This window comes from Euwallacea fornicatus, chromosome 37, assembly GCF_040115645.1.
Source record: "Euwallacea fornicatus isolate EFF26 chromosome 37, ASM4011564v1, whole genome shotgun sequence".
In the NCBI taxonomy this organism is placed as follows: domain Eukaryota; kingdom Metazoa; phylum Arthropoda; class Insecta; order Coleoptera; family Curculionidae; genus Euwallacea; species Euwallacea fornicatus.
This window is the reverse complement of record NC_089577.1, coordinates 1,278,409-1,296,494: the sequence shown is the minus strand read 5'-3', so window position 1 is coordinate 1,296,494 and position 18,086 is coordinate 1,278,409. Positions and strand designations below refer to the sequence as shown.

General features: G+C 41.3%; 2 protein-coding genes and 1 non-coding gene across 5 annotated transcripts in view; 1 reads left to right on the top strand and 2 right to left on the bottom strand.

The window, feature by feature from the left end:
- LOC136349431 (protein bric-a-brac 1-like) overlaps positions 1 to 16,205 on the bottom strand; it is a 143,854-nt gene extending 127,649 nt beyond the window's left edge. For 2 of the 3 annotated variants that reach the window (XM_066300968.1, XM_066300970.1), the window contains exons 1-4: positions 15,873 to 16,205; positions 12,159 to 12,228; positions 12,028 to 12,088; positions 1,359 to 1,463 (exon numbers count right to left, since the gene is read on the bottom strand). In XM_066300968.1, the coding sequence (XP_066157065.1) occupies positions 1,359 to 1,361 (3 nt within the window). In that variant the 5' untranslated portion in view covers positions 1,362 to 1,463; positions 12,028 to 12,088; positions 12,159 to 12,228; positions 15,873 to 16,205. The remainder of the gene's footprint in view (positions 1 to 1,358; positions 1,464 to 12,027; positions 12,089 to 12,158; positions 12,229 to 15,872) is intronic. The other variant, XM_066300969.1, reaches the window with a different exon arrangement.
- On the bottom strand, positions 2,802 to 2,873 carry TRNAE-UUC (transfer RNA glutamic acid (anticodon UUC)). Its single transcript has one exon. It is a non-coding gene; the product is annotated as a tRNA-Glu (tRNA).
- Positions 16,206 to 16,752: 547 nt separating the features above from the next.
- On the top strand, positions 16,753 to 17,768 carry sqh (Myosin regulatory light chain sqh). Its single transcript, XM_066300972.1, has 3 exons — positions 16,753 to 16,908; positions 17,041 to 17,232; positions 17,286 to 17,768. The coding sequence occupies exons 2-3, from the start codon at positions 17,043 to 17,045 to the stop codon at positions 17,618 to 17,620; spliced, it is 525 nt and encodes a 174-aa protein (XP_066157069.1). The 5' UTR covers positions 16,753 to 16,908; positions 17,041 to 17,042; the 3' UTR covers positions 17,621 to 17,768.
- Positions 17,769 to 18,086: the final 318 nt, after the last annotated feature.

Sequence of the window (18,086 nt, the reverse complement as noted above, 5' to 3'; positions counted from 1 at the left end):
TTCATTTATGCAATATTTAAGGTGCAATTTGAATAGAGTTCGCTCTTCTATGCCAATCCGTTTGGTAAATAATTCAATTGTTTCAGAATGGCCCGAGAAATGGTGCCTTGAACGTATTGTTCAATATTAACATTTCCGTTTAAAGTACTTTGCTTCTTGCTATAGAGCAGAGACGCTAATTTTATATTAAGCTTCTTGCTCAGGCACTTCAGGCCAAAACAAAACATGGCTGATGTTAACCCAGCTCGATGGTTATTCAGTCGTAATAACATTTATGTATATGCTAATAAACAAGAAGTGGGAAATAACAAAAAGCGAATATCACGGTTGCTACTATAAATTGTTTAAAGCCATAACAAAAGAATTCCGTTTACGTACCGGCCATTGTATGCAAAATTAAGTTTTTAAATAATAGACTTTTAAAGATTTCCGTTAAATTATTGTCGTTTAGATTACACTACATTGTACATAGAAAGTTTGGTGTCGACGTGCGTATTACATTCATATGGTGGTGGTACCATTGTTCTTTTGTCCGCCAAGATAGCTTCACTTTGATTCCGAAGACAGCATTATGTTACAAAACTACCAATTCACAATTGGCGAAGCACCAAACGAGACTTAACGTAATTCAATATTAAATTAATGCCCCATGCCGAGGCTCGGGACGAAAGTGCGTTAAATCAAGTTACTTCCATTCTATATTGTAATTAATCCATTGATTTCGCGAGGTTAAATCGCGATATATAAATTTGTAGAATTTATTAAATTTAATGTTAAACAGTTTTAACTAAATCGCCTTACCGACCCATTACGTGTAATTATGTAGTAATTGAGGTTAACTTTTGGGTAAAAATTTCTTAAATAAATTTACAGTTAAACGAGATTTAATGGTTAGTGTTGGTGGTTGATTGATGGTTGGTCGATTATTCTGAACCCGCTAGGATTGACTGTAATTTCGGGATTAAATTTTGCTTTTTTCCCCTGTTTTCCGCCTCCTCCTGACATCATTAAATTTTTTATTTGCCATTTGATTAAATTAAGCAGTTTTAAATAAATCCCTCTCAAATAAAATTGTAAACCAGTTTGTATTTCCCTAGCCGTTGACATGAACTTCGGAATTAAATTTTGTTAAATAAATTTTGATCTCTTGCCGGGTTTAAGGCCGTAGCAGTTTAGGCTCAGGGATTAAAGATTCAATTACGTGTCAATTTAGATAATTTTCCGCTCGCTCTGCCGTGATAAAATTTTTGATTTAAGAGGTTCCTAAATCGCCTTCGGACAAAAAAAAAGAATAAAATCACCGGAAACATTAAAAAAAAAAAAAAAAGGAAAAGAACAAACGTTCAAGTGATGCTTACCATGTCAAGAAGACCAGTGGTTCCTCAGGTTCTTAGCCTGCATGCCAGCCAATAAGATACCTAGTCCCCTCGTCTAAAAATCCTTCGCTAAGCCCTCGCCGGACCCTAAAACCCAAAAAAGGTCCTCGATAAGCATCAAACGCTGCCTCGTAATTTAATAAAATAACTATTCCGCCGCTTTTAGAGTAAAATGGGCGACCTGATTCCATATCCGGAAATTGCATTGCGCCAATCAAAGGGCCGAACCTCTCGAATTGCATATTTCTATCTGGAGTAATTCCGTGTGTACCGCCGGACGTACGCTCGGACTTAATTCACTCAACAAACTCAAAGAAATGGAATAAATCGCCCTCGAAACGGATAAAACGCCGGACGACGGCGGAATTGCGAATTAACGTGGCCCTTTTTTTTTTTTTCGGTCCTGCTCTGGTGGTGTCGTGTGCGGTCAGTCAGTTTGTTTATTTACTTAGTTGTGACCACTTAAGTGTCGCTCCCTTCGGACGTTAAACGGTCGTTTCGAGACGCTAAAATCTGTTAGAACAGAAAAAAGGAAATAATCTACGGACACGTGGAATTTAATACTTGGGAAGGCATTTCTAGACGACAAAACATTTTAACGCGGACTTTAAATCACTAAGAACAGGACAAATGAAATGAAACGGGGACATGTGGGGCGTGATTACAATTTGGCGAATTTCTTTAGATCGCGGACTTAAAGAGTAATGCCCTTCGGACGTTAAACGGTCGGCCCCCAAACTGACGATCGGCCCCATTGCGTATGCATCAATCTATAAGGGCCCATTGGAATACAGCGGCCGCCAACTAATAATTTCGAATCGCTAATTAATTCAAAATATTCAGTCCGATATTCAAATCGGGCAGATATATTGGCGGTGCATGTATATAGCCGTTATGCCAACTTCTTTTTCCCTCGGTTAGCCCAATGCTAATGCGTAATTTACCGAGGGTATTGATATACGGCTGTTTATTTTCCCGAACGGATGCAAAACAGAACGTATGTGCCTCTTTATGTATGCAAAATTCTCTTCTCTTTTCCCTCGAAAACCCTGCCACCCCCCTCTCGGCGAAGGGGAAAGGGGGCAATTAATAGTCCCCACAAAATGATTCCAATGAAGATAATGCCGCAATTTGCCGCGGTTATTTTTCTGGGTGCGTGTGAACAAGCCTTTAGGTTGCAAATTGAGGCCTTAAGGCTTGAATGTTTAGTCGATTGCTCAGGTTTTTTTATTGCTTAAGTCGATCGTATCTAAGATTTAAAAGAGACCCCTTGGGCAGTTGTCTTTGTCCCCGTATCAATGCAAATACGTATGAATTTCAACTTGAAAGTTCAGAAAAATTTAGGAATAAAATTTGCTAAATTTTTCAGTTAACTAATTGAATTTTTAAATAAATCAGTGAAAATTTAAACAAAAAAAAAATCACTTCCGATACCGGGAATCGAACCCGAGCCTCCTGGGTGAAAGCCAGGTATCCTAGCCACTAGACCATATCGGACTTGACTTAAGAAATGCTAACGTTCGATATAAGTGAACTCCTCGATTATCTCAAATATTAATGTTAGCCGTGGGCTTATGATAAAATATTCATCATCTGCCAGGGACAGACATCAATCACAAATTAAAATGGTCGTACAAACATTTTCTGTCGAGCGGGAAACGAGCCAGAAAACAACACCTTCGAGCTTTCCGTAACTTTCTCTCTCTGTGGTGTGAATAAGAGAAGCAAAGCTAATTACAGGGCCGTGTAGCCACAAAAGCAGTCGCCATAATGAAGCTCTGCGATTAATCTTTGGCTAACTCATGTGTAGGGACCTATACGACCTGACGTCAGTAGATCTTACGGAGATTTTTGCGGTCACAATTGCGAATCCGTGCAGCCCGGCTCATCGAGATACGTCGCAGCGGACACCAGTGTCCGCATCACGCATAAAAAGAGCGGCTTGATGAGATTGTCACTTGGCAAAATCTCCATTTCGTGTATGTATAGGGCGAAGGTCATGAAGGATCTCAATTTAAAAAGGGAAAAGTTATTTTTCATGTGCAGTTCTCGTCATATTCTATCTCTAATAAATTTTGATGGGTAGTTCAGTCTCATGAATCACTGATGCCAGATTTTACGCAGCTCTAATCGTGACTAACTCACTTGAACACATTTCTTAAAGTTTGCAGCCCACAATTTTTTTCGAAATAGGCGCAATTGAGGCTGAATTTCGCGGTGATTTATGGCCTCTTCGTGGTAAATACAACCTCGACGGCCACCTGACCGTAACTAATATATTACCTGTAAAAAAGCGTTTTGCTCTAATATGTCCGTCAAAAGTGACACCCGGTATTCAAAGCGTTTCCCCTCGGCTGGTCGTACAACACAGTGGTTCCCCGTACAGGGCAGCCACCATGAATTCCCGGTACACGGTTTTATAATAATATTAATAATCGGGGCCCGCATGTAACTCTCTGCCTCAATAAACTTTCCTCACCCTTAGGGCCGATTATTAAGTTACATTGCCATTTGCCTATTGGATGTCAAGCTGAGCCCCGATGATCACCTGAGGGGAGTAAATTGAAATTTAAAAACCCCTCCTTCAAGGGTGGCAAAACAGCCACAAGTGTCATCTTGTGGCCGCTGTTTCATAATTTCGCTCTTCGTGCACCAGCACTTTTTGGGGGAAAATCGCCATTTTTTAATATTCGATTATGAGTTTTCTGTAGCTAAAAAGGGTCCACGGCCGACATAATTGCGACAGAGTAGCTTTTGATGTATCGGGCCCGCGTATATTCAGAATGGATGTCCGTCATCTCGGAAAATCTTTTATTCCTATTTGAAAGCTTTTTTCTGCGAAATCTATTCATTATTCCGGCGATTGATATATCGAAAAGTCAATCGAGGCTCTAATTTACCATTTTCGATGGACGCAGTCAACGTTAGATCGAAATTTTTAACGGTCCGCGCTTTTGAGCCAATTATTATTGATGCATATACACAGGGTGGTCAGCCTAGGGGGAAAATCTATACTTCGGATTCTTTATTTTCAGTCGCGTTAGTGCAAATTCATTAAATGAGGACTCTTGGGGCCAACAAAAGTATACACAAGAGGAAGAACGAAGTTTCCGAAAGCGTATATAAAGTGGAGAGGATCAATAATTCGGTGCAATCACTGCGGAGTCATTTATGAGCAATTGACCATCAAACTGCAGTCCTTTGTCTATTCTTCTTCGTTTTGTGTTATCGTATGTCATTATTTAAATTAAATGACCGATCGGGACGGGAACGTAGCCCCGAGGAATCGTCGGCCATTATTCTTCCCCGCAATAATCGCATCAGAAACAAAATTCTTTATTCTTCGCATCATATATGGTCGAAACCAGTGTCATTTGCATGGAATTTTTCCTCTGCTGGTAAATCGTGGTTACCAATGGGCAAATGGTAAATGCTGTTGCATGACTTAAAGGGGATTTTTCTTAGTTGTCCAATGAAGACCGGAGACAATAATTGGCAGGCAACTTAGCCAATTGCACGGCGCAGTTGAAACAAAGACACGTATTACCATAGAGGTAATGATCGGTTCATCTTTGGAGATCTGGCATTAACCGGCGCCTCGTGACTCGAAAATGAATCGCTGTAAACTTTTCAATTAAAATAGGAAAAATGTCCCGGTGTGAAATATAGAATATAATAACCCCATCGAGCGGGCGCCATTAATCAAAGCGTATAAGTGATCGCATTGAGCGGGCCGAGTGAGGCCCATCTGTCAGGGACTTTATATGCAATATCGGACTTAACAATGAATCAATTCCACAGGAGATCGCGACAGGAACACTCAACATTTTATTACAATATAATTAATTTCAAGCCGCTACTGTTCGCTGACAGCAACAAATGCGATGCCACGCACAGAGCAAATTCGCCCAAAGAACAAATCCACCCGAAGAACATTTCAAAATTCCTCGGACCACGGACAGTGCCGCAGCGTCAAATCGGGACATTCTGCTGGCCGTACGCAAACAAAAGCCGTTTGAAGAATTGTCTAGAGCGCACGCTCCGGCGTATATAATAAACAAAAAAGAAGCATGGGATTGCTCTCAGGTGACATAAACGCAAAAAAATAAGTATAAGTCAGTTCGTCCTGTCGGCTATTGAGAGCAAGTCGAATCGACAGAGACTTACGAACTGATTGTGCAGATCCTCGTGCCTGGTCGAGGGCAATAATCCACTATTCTAGATCGCTGTTGTCTACGACGATGCCAGGGAACGTACAAAGATTTTTCTAAATTATCTCGCGAATTTGCGCTAAAAATTGTCGTAAACTCGATGACGAACAATTCGACGTGAATATACCTAAAAACCCAACCAATATCCATTCCCTCTTCCAACATTTTTGCAGCAGTTAGCTTGTAGTTAAAATTGACAGGGCTTAATAGTTAGGTCCTGATTCAGCGATTCTGCCAGCTAATACGTAAAGGTTTTACCAATCGAAGATTATAGAGTGCATGCGGACCTTACTGGGGATTCCTTTTTTCCTTTCTTTTCCCGAACGTTGATTCGAATATGTACAATCATATCGTTTAAAGGACCTCGACTTCGGCTTCTTTATTACAGGGGGGTCTCCCGAGACATCAACGCGGTTCTTCAAGAGCACCTGGAATGGCCCCTCGGGAGAAGATTCCAGGACATCAGCGAAGTCCGGAGGGATCCGGATAAATTCTCCACGCTGACCCCTTCTCGACTGAGCCTCAAATCGCTTCTTTGGAACATCGGTCCACGACAATTGCCGAGTTATGAAGGGTTTCCTCAACACGCACGTGATTTTATAGGATCACTCGTTTGCGAGATATTTTCCTTTAGCTGTCCGAAACAGCGAAGACCCTCCGCAATTAAATATCGGTCGAAATCCAATAAAAGGCGCAAATAATACGTTGCGAGAATTTCTCGTGTGATTCTTGGTAGCCGGTGCCGGTTGGTAAGCAACCTGGTGCAGTAACCTTCTGTGAGTCACGACGCCTTACCATTGGGCGTGGCCCGCCACCACCAGGCCTGCTCACATTACCACCACATGGTCCTAATTGAGCCATTCAATATTTAAATCTCCAAGGAGCTGCGTTGGAAAAAATGGCGTCCCCGTAATAATTTCATTTGGTACATGAGTGAGAGACCAGCGGCGTTTTTAAATTATTGATCCAGGACTCCCCTTTATTTACTTTTGCTACCCCAATTTATTGTCGACAAAAAATACAATACGTGCGTGTATATGTGAATGTGCCCTCCACTTTGTTTTAAAGATTAGGGATGCTGGTGTTGGTTTTAGGAGCCTCAGCTGATACCGGAACATTCCGGAGCATCGCGTGACGTTCGCTGCGTACACCATAATTTCGTTATTAATAATCATCCTCCAGTCTCTTTGGTTATAAATTGGTATTTAAAGCGCCATTTTAAAGAACGGGACTGAAGGCTTTGCTCATCAGCTTCGCTGATAGTTAAGCATCACGCATTTCCTCCTAGATTGTGTACATGTTTTTCAGTAGCGCTGAAGATTATGCAAAAGAACAATGGTCGACTCGTGAGGTCCCCTTCGTCCCGAACAATACAATCGAGTTTGGGCTTAAGGAAAAATATATACATCAATTTCGTGAACGTATTTCAATGAAAATTCCGAACGTGAGCGCTCGCCATTACCGACAACCCACTATTTTTATTGTATGTTTCTCTATATGTATATTGAATTCTTGCCTTGGGAGGTCTTAAGATTCGAAACTAACGAACGACAATTCATCCATCGATTCTGGATCGGCACAAAAAACGTTCCATATGGACATCATCATGTTTCGGGCCGAAAAAATATGACTCGTTATGCGGGAAAAAAAGTCCAAAACCCAAACAACCCTCGCTTCGTTTGTATGTTGCATTCGGACGAATTTTTAAATAAATTAGTTATCGAATGCGCCACTAAAAAAACGGGGGCGCTCATTTTTCCTTTTCCCTTTTTTCTGGTAATGCGATTTGCGAAGCTTCGTTTGGCCGGACCTTCAAAAATTGAATCGGATTTGGGCCAGAGAGACGCCAGCTTGCGCCGATCCGGATTACTCCCTTGTGAGTTAATAACGGGGCCATAAATCCTCGGTTTTATTCACAAGGATTCTCACTGATAATTGCAGAAACACGGTCTTGCGTGTAATTATCACGTATAAATCCCCGACCGATTGGGCCTAATTATTGTGTTTTAAAACTTTGGTCTGTGGTGGTACAATCGGGCTTTGCCCTACAATCAAGCCCCAGTTCCCCACAAATACACATCGTCCGCAGCCCTCCGGGCAGAAAGACCTAGTGGCCTGACCCCAGCATCGATGATGCAACCCTTTTGACCACCCCATATAGGGCTTATCGCCTCTTCATTTTCCGTTTTATTTTAGTACATTTTTTTCGCTTGTTTTCGTGCTGATGGAGAGTTGTACTAGCCCGAGTACAATTAGTGCGATATGAAAATCCGAGATCCGCAAAAGGAGAAAAACGAATAAACTATTTTTAGCAAAATTGTAGTTTCGCACGACATTTTCTCAAGTCGCTTTCACGTGATCGTTGAAGAGTTCTCTCCAGTTAAGTGCAGTGGCTTCCCCTAATTTAGCTCAGTGGCGTGCAGCCGAAACTCCCATCCCCACGGAGGGTCTAAAAGTCTCAGAAGCTTTGTGGCATGCTTCTGAGCTCGGAAAAGGGGGGCGACAGAGGCCCGGTTAGCTTTAAAAGGTTTCTGTTCTGTTTCTATTGCTACCCCGTAATCACTCAAATGAACGGCTGGTAACCTGAAACGGCCCGATTTAACAGGGAGGAATTTCTGCTTTTTTCGCTGGCCCGAGTAAAATGGATCGAAAAAAGGGAGCATTTGCTGAAAAACGAAAGACGTACAGGGCGAAAAATTTAACGCGGAGAAGTTCCGTAATGTAACAAATCAAGGTCTGTCGCGAAACTCCTGAAACGGGGTAGTTTCCATTTTTAGTGGAGTATAATGCTGCCAAGGGTTTGTTTTTCGACTACCTGGGGAAGTTGCAAAAACCCCATTTTTTTTTTTCGTCGAGTCGGCCGGAAGAAGGGGCCCAATTGGGCGGCCGGCAAGATCGCCCGATCTTACCTCATTGAAGAATCGGGGATGAAATCGGGCAAGTGCCGCCGCAAATGCCGCACAACGTTCGGAACGCTTTCCATTATCGGTTGGAGCGTTGTCGGCGACAAGGCGAAGGCCGCTTTGGACAGTTTTTCAGTTGAATTTCCCACACTTTATGTGGATACAAATTTATTAGTCTATAAACTGGAATAAGCAATTCCCTTTGGCTTGCTGACCTTCACACATGAACCCCCCCGGTTCGAAGGAAAAAGCAGCAGGCAAACAAACACCGACCCCCGCCCATCGGCGCTTACGTATTATATTTTAATTGCCTCCACTCGTTAATCATACTATTGATATGCTCTATCTAAATAGAGCGAGCAAACACATTAGAGCCGGCCCTCATCAATAATTTCTTTTTCGGTCTGTTTAATGTAGTTTTACAATAAAAATATCTAAAAACATTAAGAGCCTCCGTTCTTATAAAGTTTAATAGTGCACTTCATCATTTTTATTAATGGCCTGACATATAAATTGCCATCGATCGGAGGCCTCTCTTTTGTTAATTTTGAGGGGTGTTTTAACATTAGAGCCGTACAAGAGAAGAGGAAGTATTTCGTTCGTTGGTTCGTTTGTTTATTTGAGCCGAAAATTTCGATGTGAATCTAAACGTACTAAATCTTGTCGGCAGTTTTCACACTTTGCCGGTCAAGTGTATAGAGAATAGGTATGTTAATATCCGCTGATAAGTAGTTCGTTTTATCGCTTTATTGCCGCTCTAATGTTCCCGGTTAAGTACCTTTTATGTGTTAATTTTTATCTATTTCCTATTTGTCTTGGGCAGAAAGTGTGACCGATTCGTGGAGAAAAACCGTCTGTGCCTTGCCCGTCTCATTTCCCTATTTAGACCTGGCTCATAAATACTGATTAAGGACCGATCGATCGCTTTATTGTTCAATAAATTGTACCTGAATCGCCCTTTTTATATGAATTAGAGAATATATTAGATTTAGGGCGGGGTCTAATTGGCCCCAATTTGACGTCACCGTACGGTCACCAGATCGATCCTTTTTTAATTAAATTCGTTGTGTCGGGGGTTAGACATATTCAGGAGGAAATTTACAGTCAGGGAAACGTAAATATGCATTTCTAGGTCTGATCAATACGATTTAATAAATCAAAGTCGCGCCCATCGTGGAGAACCACACGACATTCTATCATATTTCAAAAATATCCCGCCATTATTCTAATTACTTTGGAATGGAAATAGATGATTTTAATAATATCGCTCGTCTCCTCTCTCTCTCGGTCGCAACGCGATCGACGTTAAATTCGTCTCTGTTCTAGTCGAGCCGAAGCTTGATTAAGGCCCCCCAAAGAGCGAATTGCACATCCAAAATAACGCTCGTTTCGGCCACCGAATACGATAGTTTAATAAATATTCATGAAATTAATAGACATCATACAAAGGGAACGTTTAATTATTAATTCTATTATTTATGTAGGACGCAGTTTGCAATTAGAGCTATGGATTGTGCGCCGTTGCGAAATCGGGCTTAAAGGAACGATTTCGCAATTTAACAAATTTATCATCTTCACTTAAAGCCAACTCAGCAGAAATTTTCAAAGGGCCAAACCGAACAGGTCCCACGCCCTTATTTGCCTTCTCACATCGGATAAGGCCACCCACAACGTTAGTATTCAGGTGCTATTTATTTATTGAATTTACAAGAGGTGGAGGCTACTTAAGGTCACTTTCTCAGCCTCCGGTTAGCGCTATCGCCGGACGAAAATAACCATTTTTGTGTTTGTTGGCCGGGTAATAATTATTATGGTTTGATCCACTACATGTACACATCCGCCAACAGCGCTTAATCAGCATAATGACGGGAATTAAGCGTATTACGATATAAAACTGTAACAAGATTACTAATTTGGTAAATTATAACATAAAAAGAGGCTCGTTATTATGCGAGCTACTTCCCGCCGATAATAGAACATTTTAACAAACAAAATAAAAAGTCGGAAATATATATTTCCTAGGTATTGTTCCGAGGTATTGTTTAGATATAATAAGGTCGTCTGTCGACGTTTGTCACTCTTGTTTTAGGTTTTACTATTACAAACCGATGGAAAACATTATTAGTTTAATTGCGTTCGTGTTTGGCTTTGCATGTTTTCGTTTTGATATAGAAACCGGCTCAAACGTCTGGATTAGTCAAATCTAACACTCCTCTATACCCATTTCAAGGGCGGTTTCGAATCCCTGAGCTGCGAGATTAGTGACATCATCAATCTGACTCTATGCGATTTAGTTCTTTAGAGAGTAGGCAAGTCTCCGGCGAGAGGCGCAGCCGAATTTTAACAAAAATTTCAATCGTCACCGTTAAATTTGCAACGGCGAGGGGGGGGGGAGAGAGAGAGAGAGAGGATGAGGGGGAGGAAGATGAAGAGAAAGATGGAGAGGAGGATGAGGGGGAGGAAGATGGGGAGGAAGTTGAGGATGAGGAGGATGAGTGAGAGGAGGATTGGAAACGAAAGCACCTAAGATTGGTTCGGGTACGACGGGAAATCGAGAAGTCGGACTAAACTCCGAGAGGTTTTCCGCAGCCACTGAAAAAATTCGAAAATTTGTGAAAAACTGCTTGAAGCAATCGGGGATGTGCCGAAGGAAAATTAAAGAAAAATCGCCGTCACAAGGACAAGTTTTCCAAAACTTTATTCCCCTTCTAGCCTACGAAATCCGCTACATTGCCGTGTTCGAAGCCCTCAGATTTTGCACCCACGCCGAAACTTGCGAAATTTATTCGCCAAAATCAGGGGGGTTCCGGTAGGATTTTGCGGCTAGGATGGAGGTTGGGTATGTGGACGTGGGATCGTTTCGAAATCTTGAACGACCACATTATGCATTTTTCGCGATACGTGAACTCGCACGAGCCAGCTCGCATCTCTCGGGAGCCTCGCGCCTCGCCCGCTGCGAGCCGAGATAACCGAGAATCCAAATGCGACTCGTACTCCTCGAGTTTCGCGGACCGGATCTCCGCGAAGTTAAAAACTTCACGAAGAACGGTTCAGCGAAATTCATATCTCTCGCGAACGGTTTTCTGTGGACAACTTCCGGATTGTCAGGAGATTTTTTGAAATTTTGCAAATGCAAGGAAGCTTTCGAAAAGTCTCTCGCCCTCTTGGGGAGTCGGGAGAATTTACCTAAAGGTCAGTAACCCGACATTACGGGCTCTGCAGGACGCTTTGTAATCCCGATTTAAGGACTGTTTCAGTTGCCTCAGCAGATCGTCCTGTTTTCAACAGATTTCTGGAAATTATAGTAAAGAGATTTGTACGGAAAACCCTCGTTAACTTGCGGAATTCGGGCCAATTTGCCCGATGGAAATTTCTTGACGTTTTGTCAATTTAGGGACCTTTTATGAAATTATCCAGGAAAACATTGTCAGTTTAGCTTAGAAGGAGGCCTTTCGGCCTAGTGAATTTTTGCAATGTCTGGAAATTTTCTGCCAGAAACCGCCTAAACGCAGAAGACCGAGGTTATCATTAACTTACCACAAAGCGTTATCTATCACGGGGAATCCCTGAAGGCCTAACGAGTTCAACGTCCGTCAACCTGGAAACAGAGCAGAAGCGACCGATCAAACACGCTGTGGAAATGGTACCGAAATGAGGCCAAAACTTACCACACAATTCTTCCAAAAAAAGCGGATTCTGGTTCCTCGTCTGGTCCCAATTGAATCCTCGATGTAAAATCTGCAAAGAGGCCAGGAAATGTTTAATTCCACAGCCCCATCAGCTCAATGGGAATATTTAATAAAAGTGGAGCGCAAGATTAACAATTGTATATGTATGTGGGGTTTCAGCGATTGCGGGAGTAAAACAAATAGAAGAGAGCGGATCAGCAGGCAAATAATGGCATATTAAAAATTAAACAAAGTTCTCCAAGTCGGTTTTAGTTGGCGGGGAAATAGAATTTTTATTGCGCCCGATCTGGATGATTAAAAGCTGGGGAGAAACAGCAATATACATACATAAACATAAATTTTTCAAAAGCTGGCCGTAATAATATAATAACCCAAATACGGGTGCTTTCATTCCCCTTCCCGAAAAGCCTATATGGATGTATAATTGAACACGAATATGGCAAAACAACCACCCCATCGCCTATGAGTAAAGACTTAATCCAGTTCACCACGTGACCTCCGCCCTCCCTAATTCTCACCCCACGATGGGCCACCCTCGGGCCGCCCCTGTTTAAATCGGCTGCCCGGGGGCGGCAAATTGACAATTTGTATTCATTATATTTACGTGATGTATATTTCTGCTTTTTATCTGGCACTATGCCCCTCAGGGCACGCCAATGGAGAATGGGGTTATCATTAAAATAAATGGAAGTGGGTACGGCGAAAGTTGTGTGATTATTGTTACTATTGCGGCTCGCAGAGGAGGAAGTCGGAGTAACCTTTAATTTCTTGTTTCAATCTCGTAGTAACCAGCGTTCGCATCTTCATAATATTACCTTATTTACGACGAGGGCACAATATTTTTAAATGACTAGACAGTGGCGCTGAACGCAAATATTTACGCCATTTCGCGCCCCCTTTTCCGCCCGACTCGGGGCCCTGGGCCATAAGGAAATGGCGGCCCCCAGGTCGTCCTCAATGATTCAATCAGCGAAGGCAAATTGATAGTCGCAGGAAAACGTTGAAACCACAAATGAGGGTTCCAGGGGGAGGGCCTGCACCGCCACCAAAAATATTATAAAGCAATCGCCTTTGAGTATGTGCTAAAATAAACAGGGAGGAGGGTGAAGACGCTCCCGTCGCCGCCGCCGTCGAAAGTTGTCAGCGTGTTTGCTCAACTCCGGGAGTTCACAAAGTAATTTAATGAGACGACTGCGAAATTAAATTATTATTTTCCGGCTAGATTAAGTTCATTTACTTTTCCAAATTAATATAAATCTAAACAAGGCGATATTTACAGTTAACGCGACGCGACATTGCCGAAATTTAATCGAATCCGACCTGTGAGAGTTGGAACTAACTTCCCGGACAACTTCTAATTGAGTTCGTTAAGAGGCTGCAACTACGCTTCTTCGAGCCGTGCTCGAGGTAAGTTTGTCGGCGATGGTAAGATATGGTGTTAATTTTGCATTTCAAAATCTACTAACATCGCTAGTTATGTTCGAGAAAAAAATCATCAGGTGGAGTTTCCAGGGGCCATACCGGATCCAAATCTGCGGGTTACGGCGAAAAAGTACATTAAGGGGACACGGGGCGTTTTGTAACTGGAATTTCACAATGGAAATGCAAATTCTAGTGTGCGAACGAACGCGGCGGGGCAACTGCCTTGTAAAGGCTTTTCTGAGCTTGGGAAAAAGTGAATGCGAATATATTCTTGTGAATAACATCGCAGATCTTCTGGGGGTGTGCCTAATTCGAGATTTCGAATGTCCTTTGGACACTTGAGGTGTCCTCAAGAGTGTGACGCGATCGCTGACTGAGAATGTGGACTTGGAACGTTCCTTTTCTTCGAGCTGTGGAGAATATTGATTTCTTATTTCTTGCTGGTTCGGATGGCGTCAACACTCTCAAATCAGTTGCGAAAGGGGCTATAAAGTCGTCATTTCCTTTAAGGAAGTAGGTAAACAAAAAGATCGCATGTGAGAGATTTGCAACCTGAGGGTACGGGGAAAAAGAGGGTGCATTCATCGGTGTCTATTTGGATCCCCGGATCACATGGCATAGACATGTGGAATATATTAGTGGCAAACTCTGTGGGAGTATTTACTATTTAAGTTCTGAAGAACCTGTGTCAATAACGATAGCATTTTCTGGTAATTTATGAGCAGTTTCACAGCTTTATATTTCAAATTTTCACGTCGGTTTCTCTCTAATAATAAGCTCCCCAGAAACACACTAAATATAACGAAATGCTGTCTATACGATGGCCCCGTTCTGTGAAATTTGTGGGGTTTTAGCAAAATGGCAATAGTTACCTGAAATCTGCCCGCACACCCTCAGGTCCGATTTTCAAGTTAAATTTTACGGTATTATTGGCTAGTTGAATCAAATTAACTTGGCTTAGTCGTGAAACAAAGTTGTAACTGCAATTCGGACCCGAAAATATGCCGTCATCTATCTATTACCGTTTAGCACACACTCCATAAATTATCGAAAAGGCGTCAGCCTGTACATAGTTAACGGGAGGAATTATTTACTTTTCGCATTTTCCTACCTCTAAACTTCAATACCTCTAAAACTTGTGAAGTGTAAGTGCGCTGCAACCTGTAAATTGCATTTGGGATTTGCTTTGCATTGCAAGGATTCTCAATTTACTAGTGAAATTGCCTTTACTTGTCAAAAATATAAACTCTCCGGTTGTTTTTAGTTCAAGAGACTATTTTGTTATTAACTATTGAATATCAATTTGGTAGAGAGCCTAACTCTAAAGTGGTGTAATCCTCGCGAACGCAAACGCATGTTAAAATTTCTCATATAAGCTTTATAAAAAAATTTCAGTCACCATTTTGTCCACAAGCTAACTAATTTTGTTGTTAGGGTCTAGTGTTTCATGATTTTGTATCTGACGAAATCAAATCTACGTGAAAATCAAACTAAAGAAGCTTTGTGAGGGCTAATAAGGGCATTTGGAAGAAAAAATTCCTTGCAGAAAAAGTATTGTCTTGCAAAAAATACTTTTAATCAATTCTTAATTAGTGCAAAATTATGGACTTGAAAACCGCATAGAAAGGGCAAGTTTTTAACAAATTGTTCGTAAAATTTAGAAATAAATTCCGATTTTTAACGAAGAAATCTAGCTAAGTTGTTGTTGCTAAAATTTGTCCGTTTCATAACAAGAGTTATGAAACTACTGGAAAATTTCAAGCACCGACCACAATCGAATTCTGAACCTTTAGTGAATGAAGTAGAAAGGTCTGAATTGTAGGTCTTGGCCTGACTATAACTGTCAGATCACGAGATCAGCTCCAAGCACCCTAATACCCAATGTGTATGTGTATGTGTCTGTATGCAACCTGAATATTATTGACAATTAGCTCTATTAAGTATTATTCTTAAAAGAGCAATAAAATTGCTTTATTGAATTATTACACTAAAAGGAAGAAAACAAAAAACATGAGCGTCTTAAGGGGTCTAACTTTCATTAGAACCATGTCTGTGAATCTTCAGTGGTATTCAATTTCCTCCCTTCATAACCTCAAAATATCAAAAATGTGTTAAATTGAAACTCGACAATTTTAGGAACGGAACGCTAGAAATAATGGCAAAACCCACTGACAAAACCACGAAAAACATGGGCGTCTTAAGGCGTCTGTCGCTGTCACGGGCATGGTGGACGAAGTGTCATCAACAAAAACAAAGAAAAATTTCACTTACTCGACCAATTCCGGTTATCACACTCTTCACAATTCCTAGCACCTTCTGTGACAAACTCCTGAAAGATTTCTCTCGCTGGAAACGTGGAAAACTGGCCGAAATTTAAGTCGTTTTATTCAACAAGTCGTCGTGTAGGCGACTCTAAACAGGTGGTTCTGCGAAGAGACGCGTCTCGGCGCGGCGAACGTCGAAAATAACGGCGCTTGCGTCGCGATGCCGGTCACTCTGGTAGCTCTGACGCCTACTCGACTCTACCGGAAAAGCGTCCAAAATCTCCACTTTTACAGTTACGGAAATTGGAAAAACTGTGAGTCGAACCTGTGTTTACAAATAGACCACGTGTAGAGACGTCGTCGTTACTTTGTTGTGTAAACAAAGATTTGAATTAAAACAAACCGCCAAAATTACCAAAAGGCAAGTTGGGCTCTTGAAATTGAGAGGACGCCACAAGAATTTGTACGTGAATCTGTAGAAACATGGAGACACCGCTCATAGATGGCGCCAGCCACAATTAAAATTTGTTTTTAAATAATATTTTTTCTTGACATTTTTTAAATGTAAAGGCAAAATTTTAATATATTCTTTAATAAATAATCTTCTAACAGTGCAAATAAAACACCATGTGTGTGTGAAAGCAAAAGTTTTTGCCCAAATATGGCCATAAATTGTAATTGACCTACATGGGATTTATGGCCCAAATGCTTGCAAATTTAGACATTTTGCTCTATTCAAATACGTTTCTTGGACCTTATAAACATCCTGAGAACTTAACTCCTGAAAATGCTTATAAAAATAAACTGAAAATCACGAAGTTTTGGGAAAATTCAAAAATACCCGCCTCGTGGAACGTATCTGATTGGTTGACAGCTTTTTAGGAGCGCTTGCGCTGCCAGATACACGTCATAAACATCACTTAACTGTCATCCAAGTAAATAAAGCGAGATCTTTTGAGAAAATTTTATCATTTTTTTTCTTTCAAGAACAGAGAAAAATCCGTGTTTTTGACTATTTTTGAAGTTTTATTGCCTCCAAACAAGTGAGTATTATTGAGGCATTGAAACCATCCATCTAAATACCACACATATCTTTGTGACTCATCATCAATCAACAAGGGCAAAGCCCACCTGGTTCCATTTAATAGAATTTTTTGGTTTATTTCCAATCACAGCTATGTCTTCTCGTAAAACCGTAAGTCGCAGAGGTACCTCCAAAAAGAGGGCCCAACGAGCCACCTCCAATGTCTTTGCCATGTTTGACCAAGCCCAAATTGCGGAATTCAAAGAAGCCTTCAACATGATCGACCAGAATCACGACGGTTTCGTCGACAAGGAGGATTTACACGATATGCTTGCCTCTCTTGGTAAGTCCCTTTGCCTTCAAAACCCAAAAGGCCCTAATCAAGTACTCCTCAAGGCAAAAATCCTGCTGATGACTACTTGGATGGTATGATGAATGAGGCCCCTGGCCCCATTAACTTCACGATGTTCCTCACCTTATTCGGAGAGCGTTTGCAAGGCACAGACCCTGAGGATGTCATCAAGAATGCCTTTGGGTGTTTTGATGAGGACAATATGGGGGTTATTAATGAGGAGAGGCTACGAGAGCTGCTGACTTCTATGGGGGATCGATTCACTGATGATGAGGTGGATGAAATGTACAGGGAAGCCCCCATCAAGAATGGTCTGTTTGATTATGTGGAGTTTACTCGCATTTTGAAACATGGCGCCAAAGATAAGGATGAACAATGAAAATTTAAGAAAGGGCAGCTGTAAGCGCATTTACTGGTCTTGAATAATTTTTATTATTGTAATGCCTTTAAAATAGTTGACTATATTATTGAACAGAAAATATTAACCTTGTTTTTGTACGCGTTTTAAATATAAATTATGTATCTATGGTGAGTTTAATTCTGTTAAGTTGCATTGGAGGATATTACACAAAAAAAGCAGTTTCTGGACAAGTGTGTCCTATTGTTGCTGATGAGAGAAGAAAACTTTTAAAGAAAATTCCTTTCTTTAAGTTCACTCATCAACTTCAAGATTGGGAGTATACATATATTCTAGTTGTGATTATTCGTGAATATAAGTAAATTCTCAGTTAATAGGCTCGTTAAATATCGGTGTCTTTCGAGGTTCTTAAGGTTGATTCATTATACTGATTGTAACCATTTTGAAGACCTGCAGAAAAAGTGACAAGGTAGGAGGGAGGATTGAG

Excerpts from the sequence above, each read along its gene's own strand:
- sqh (XM_066300972.1), top strand. The coding sequence starts at position 17,043 with ATGTCTTCTCGTAAAACCGTAAGTCGCAGAGGTACCTCCAAAAAGAGG. Across the intron at positions 17,233-17,285 it reads CGATATGCTTGCCTCTCTTG|GCAAAAATCCTGCTGATGAC; the intron begins GTAAGTCCCTTT and ends GTACTCCTCAAG.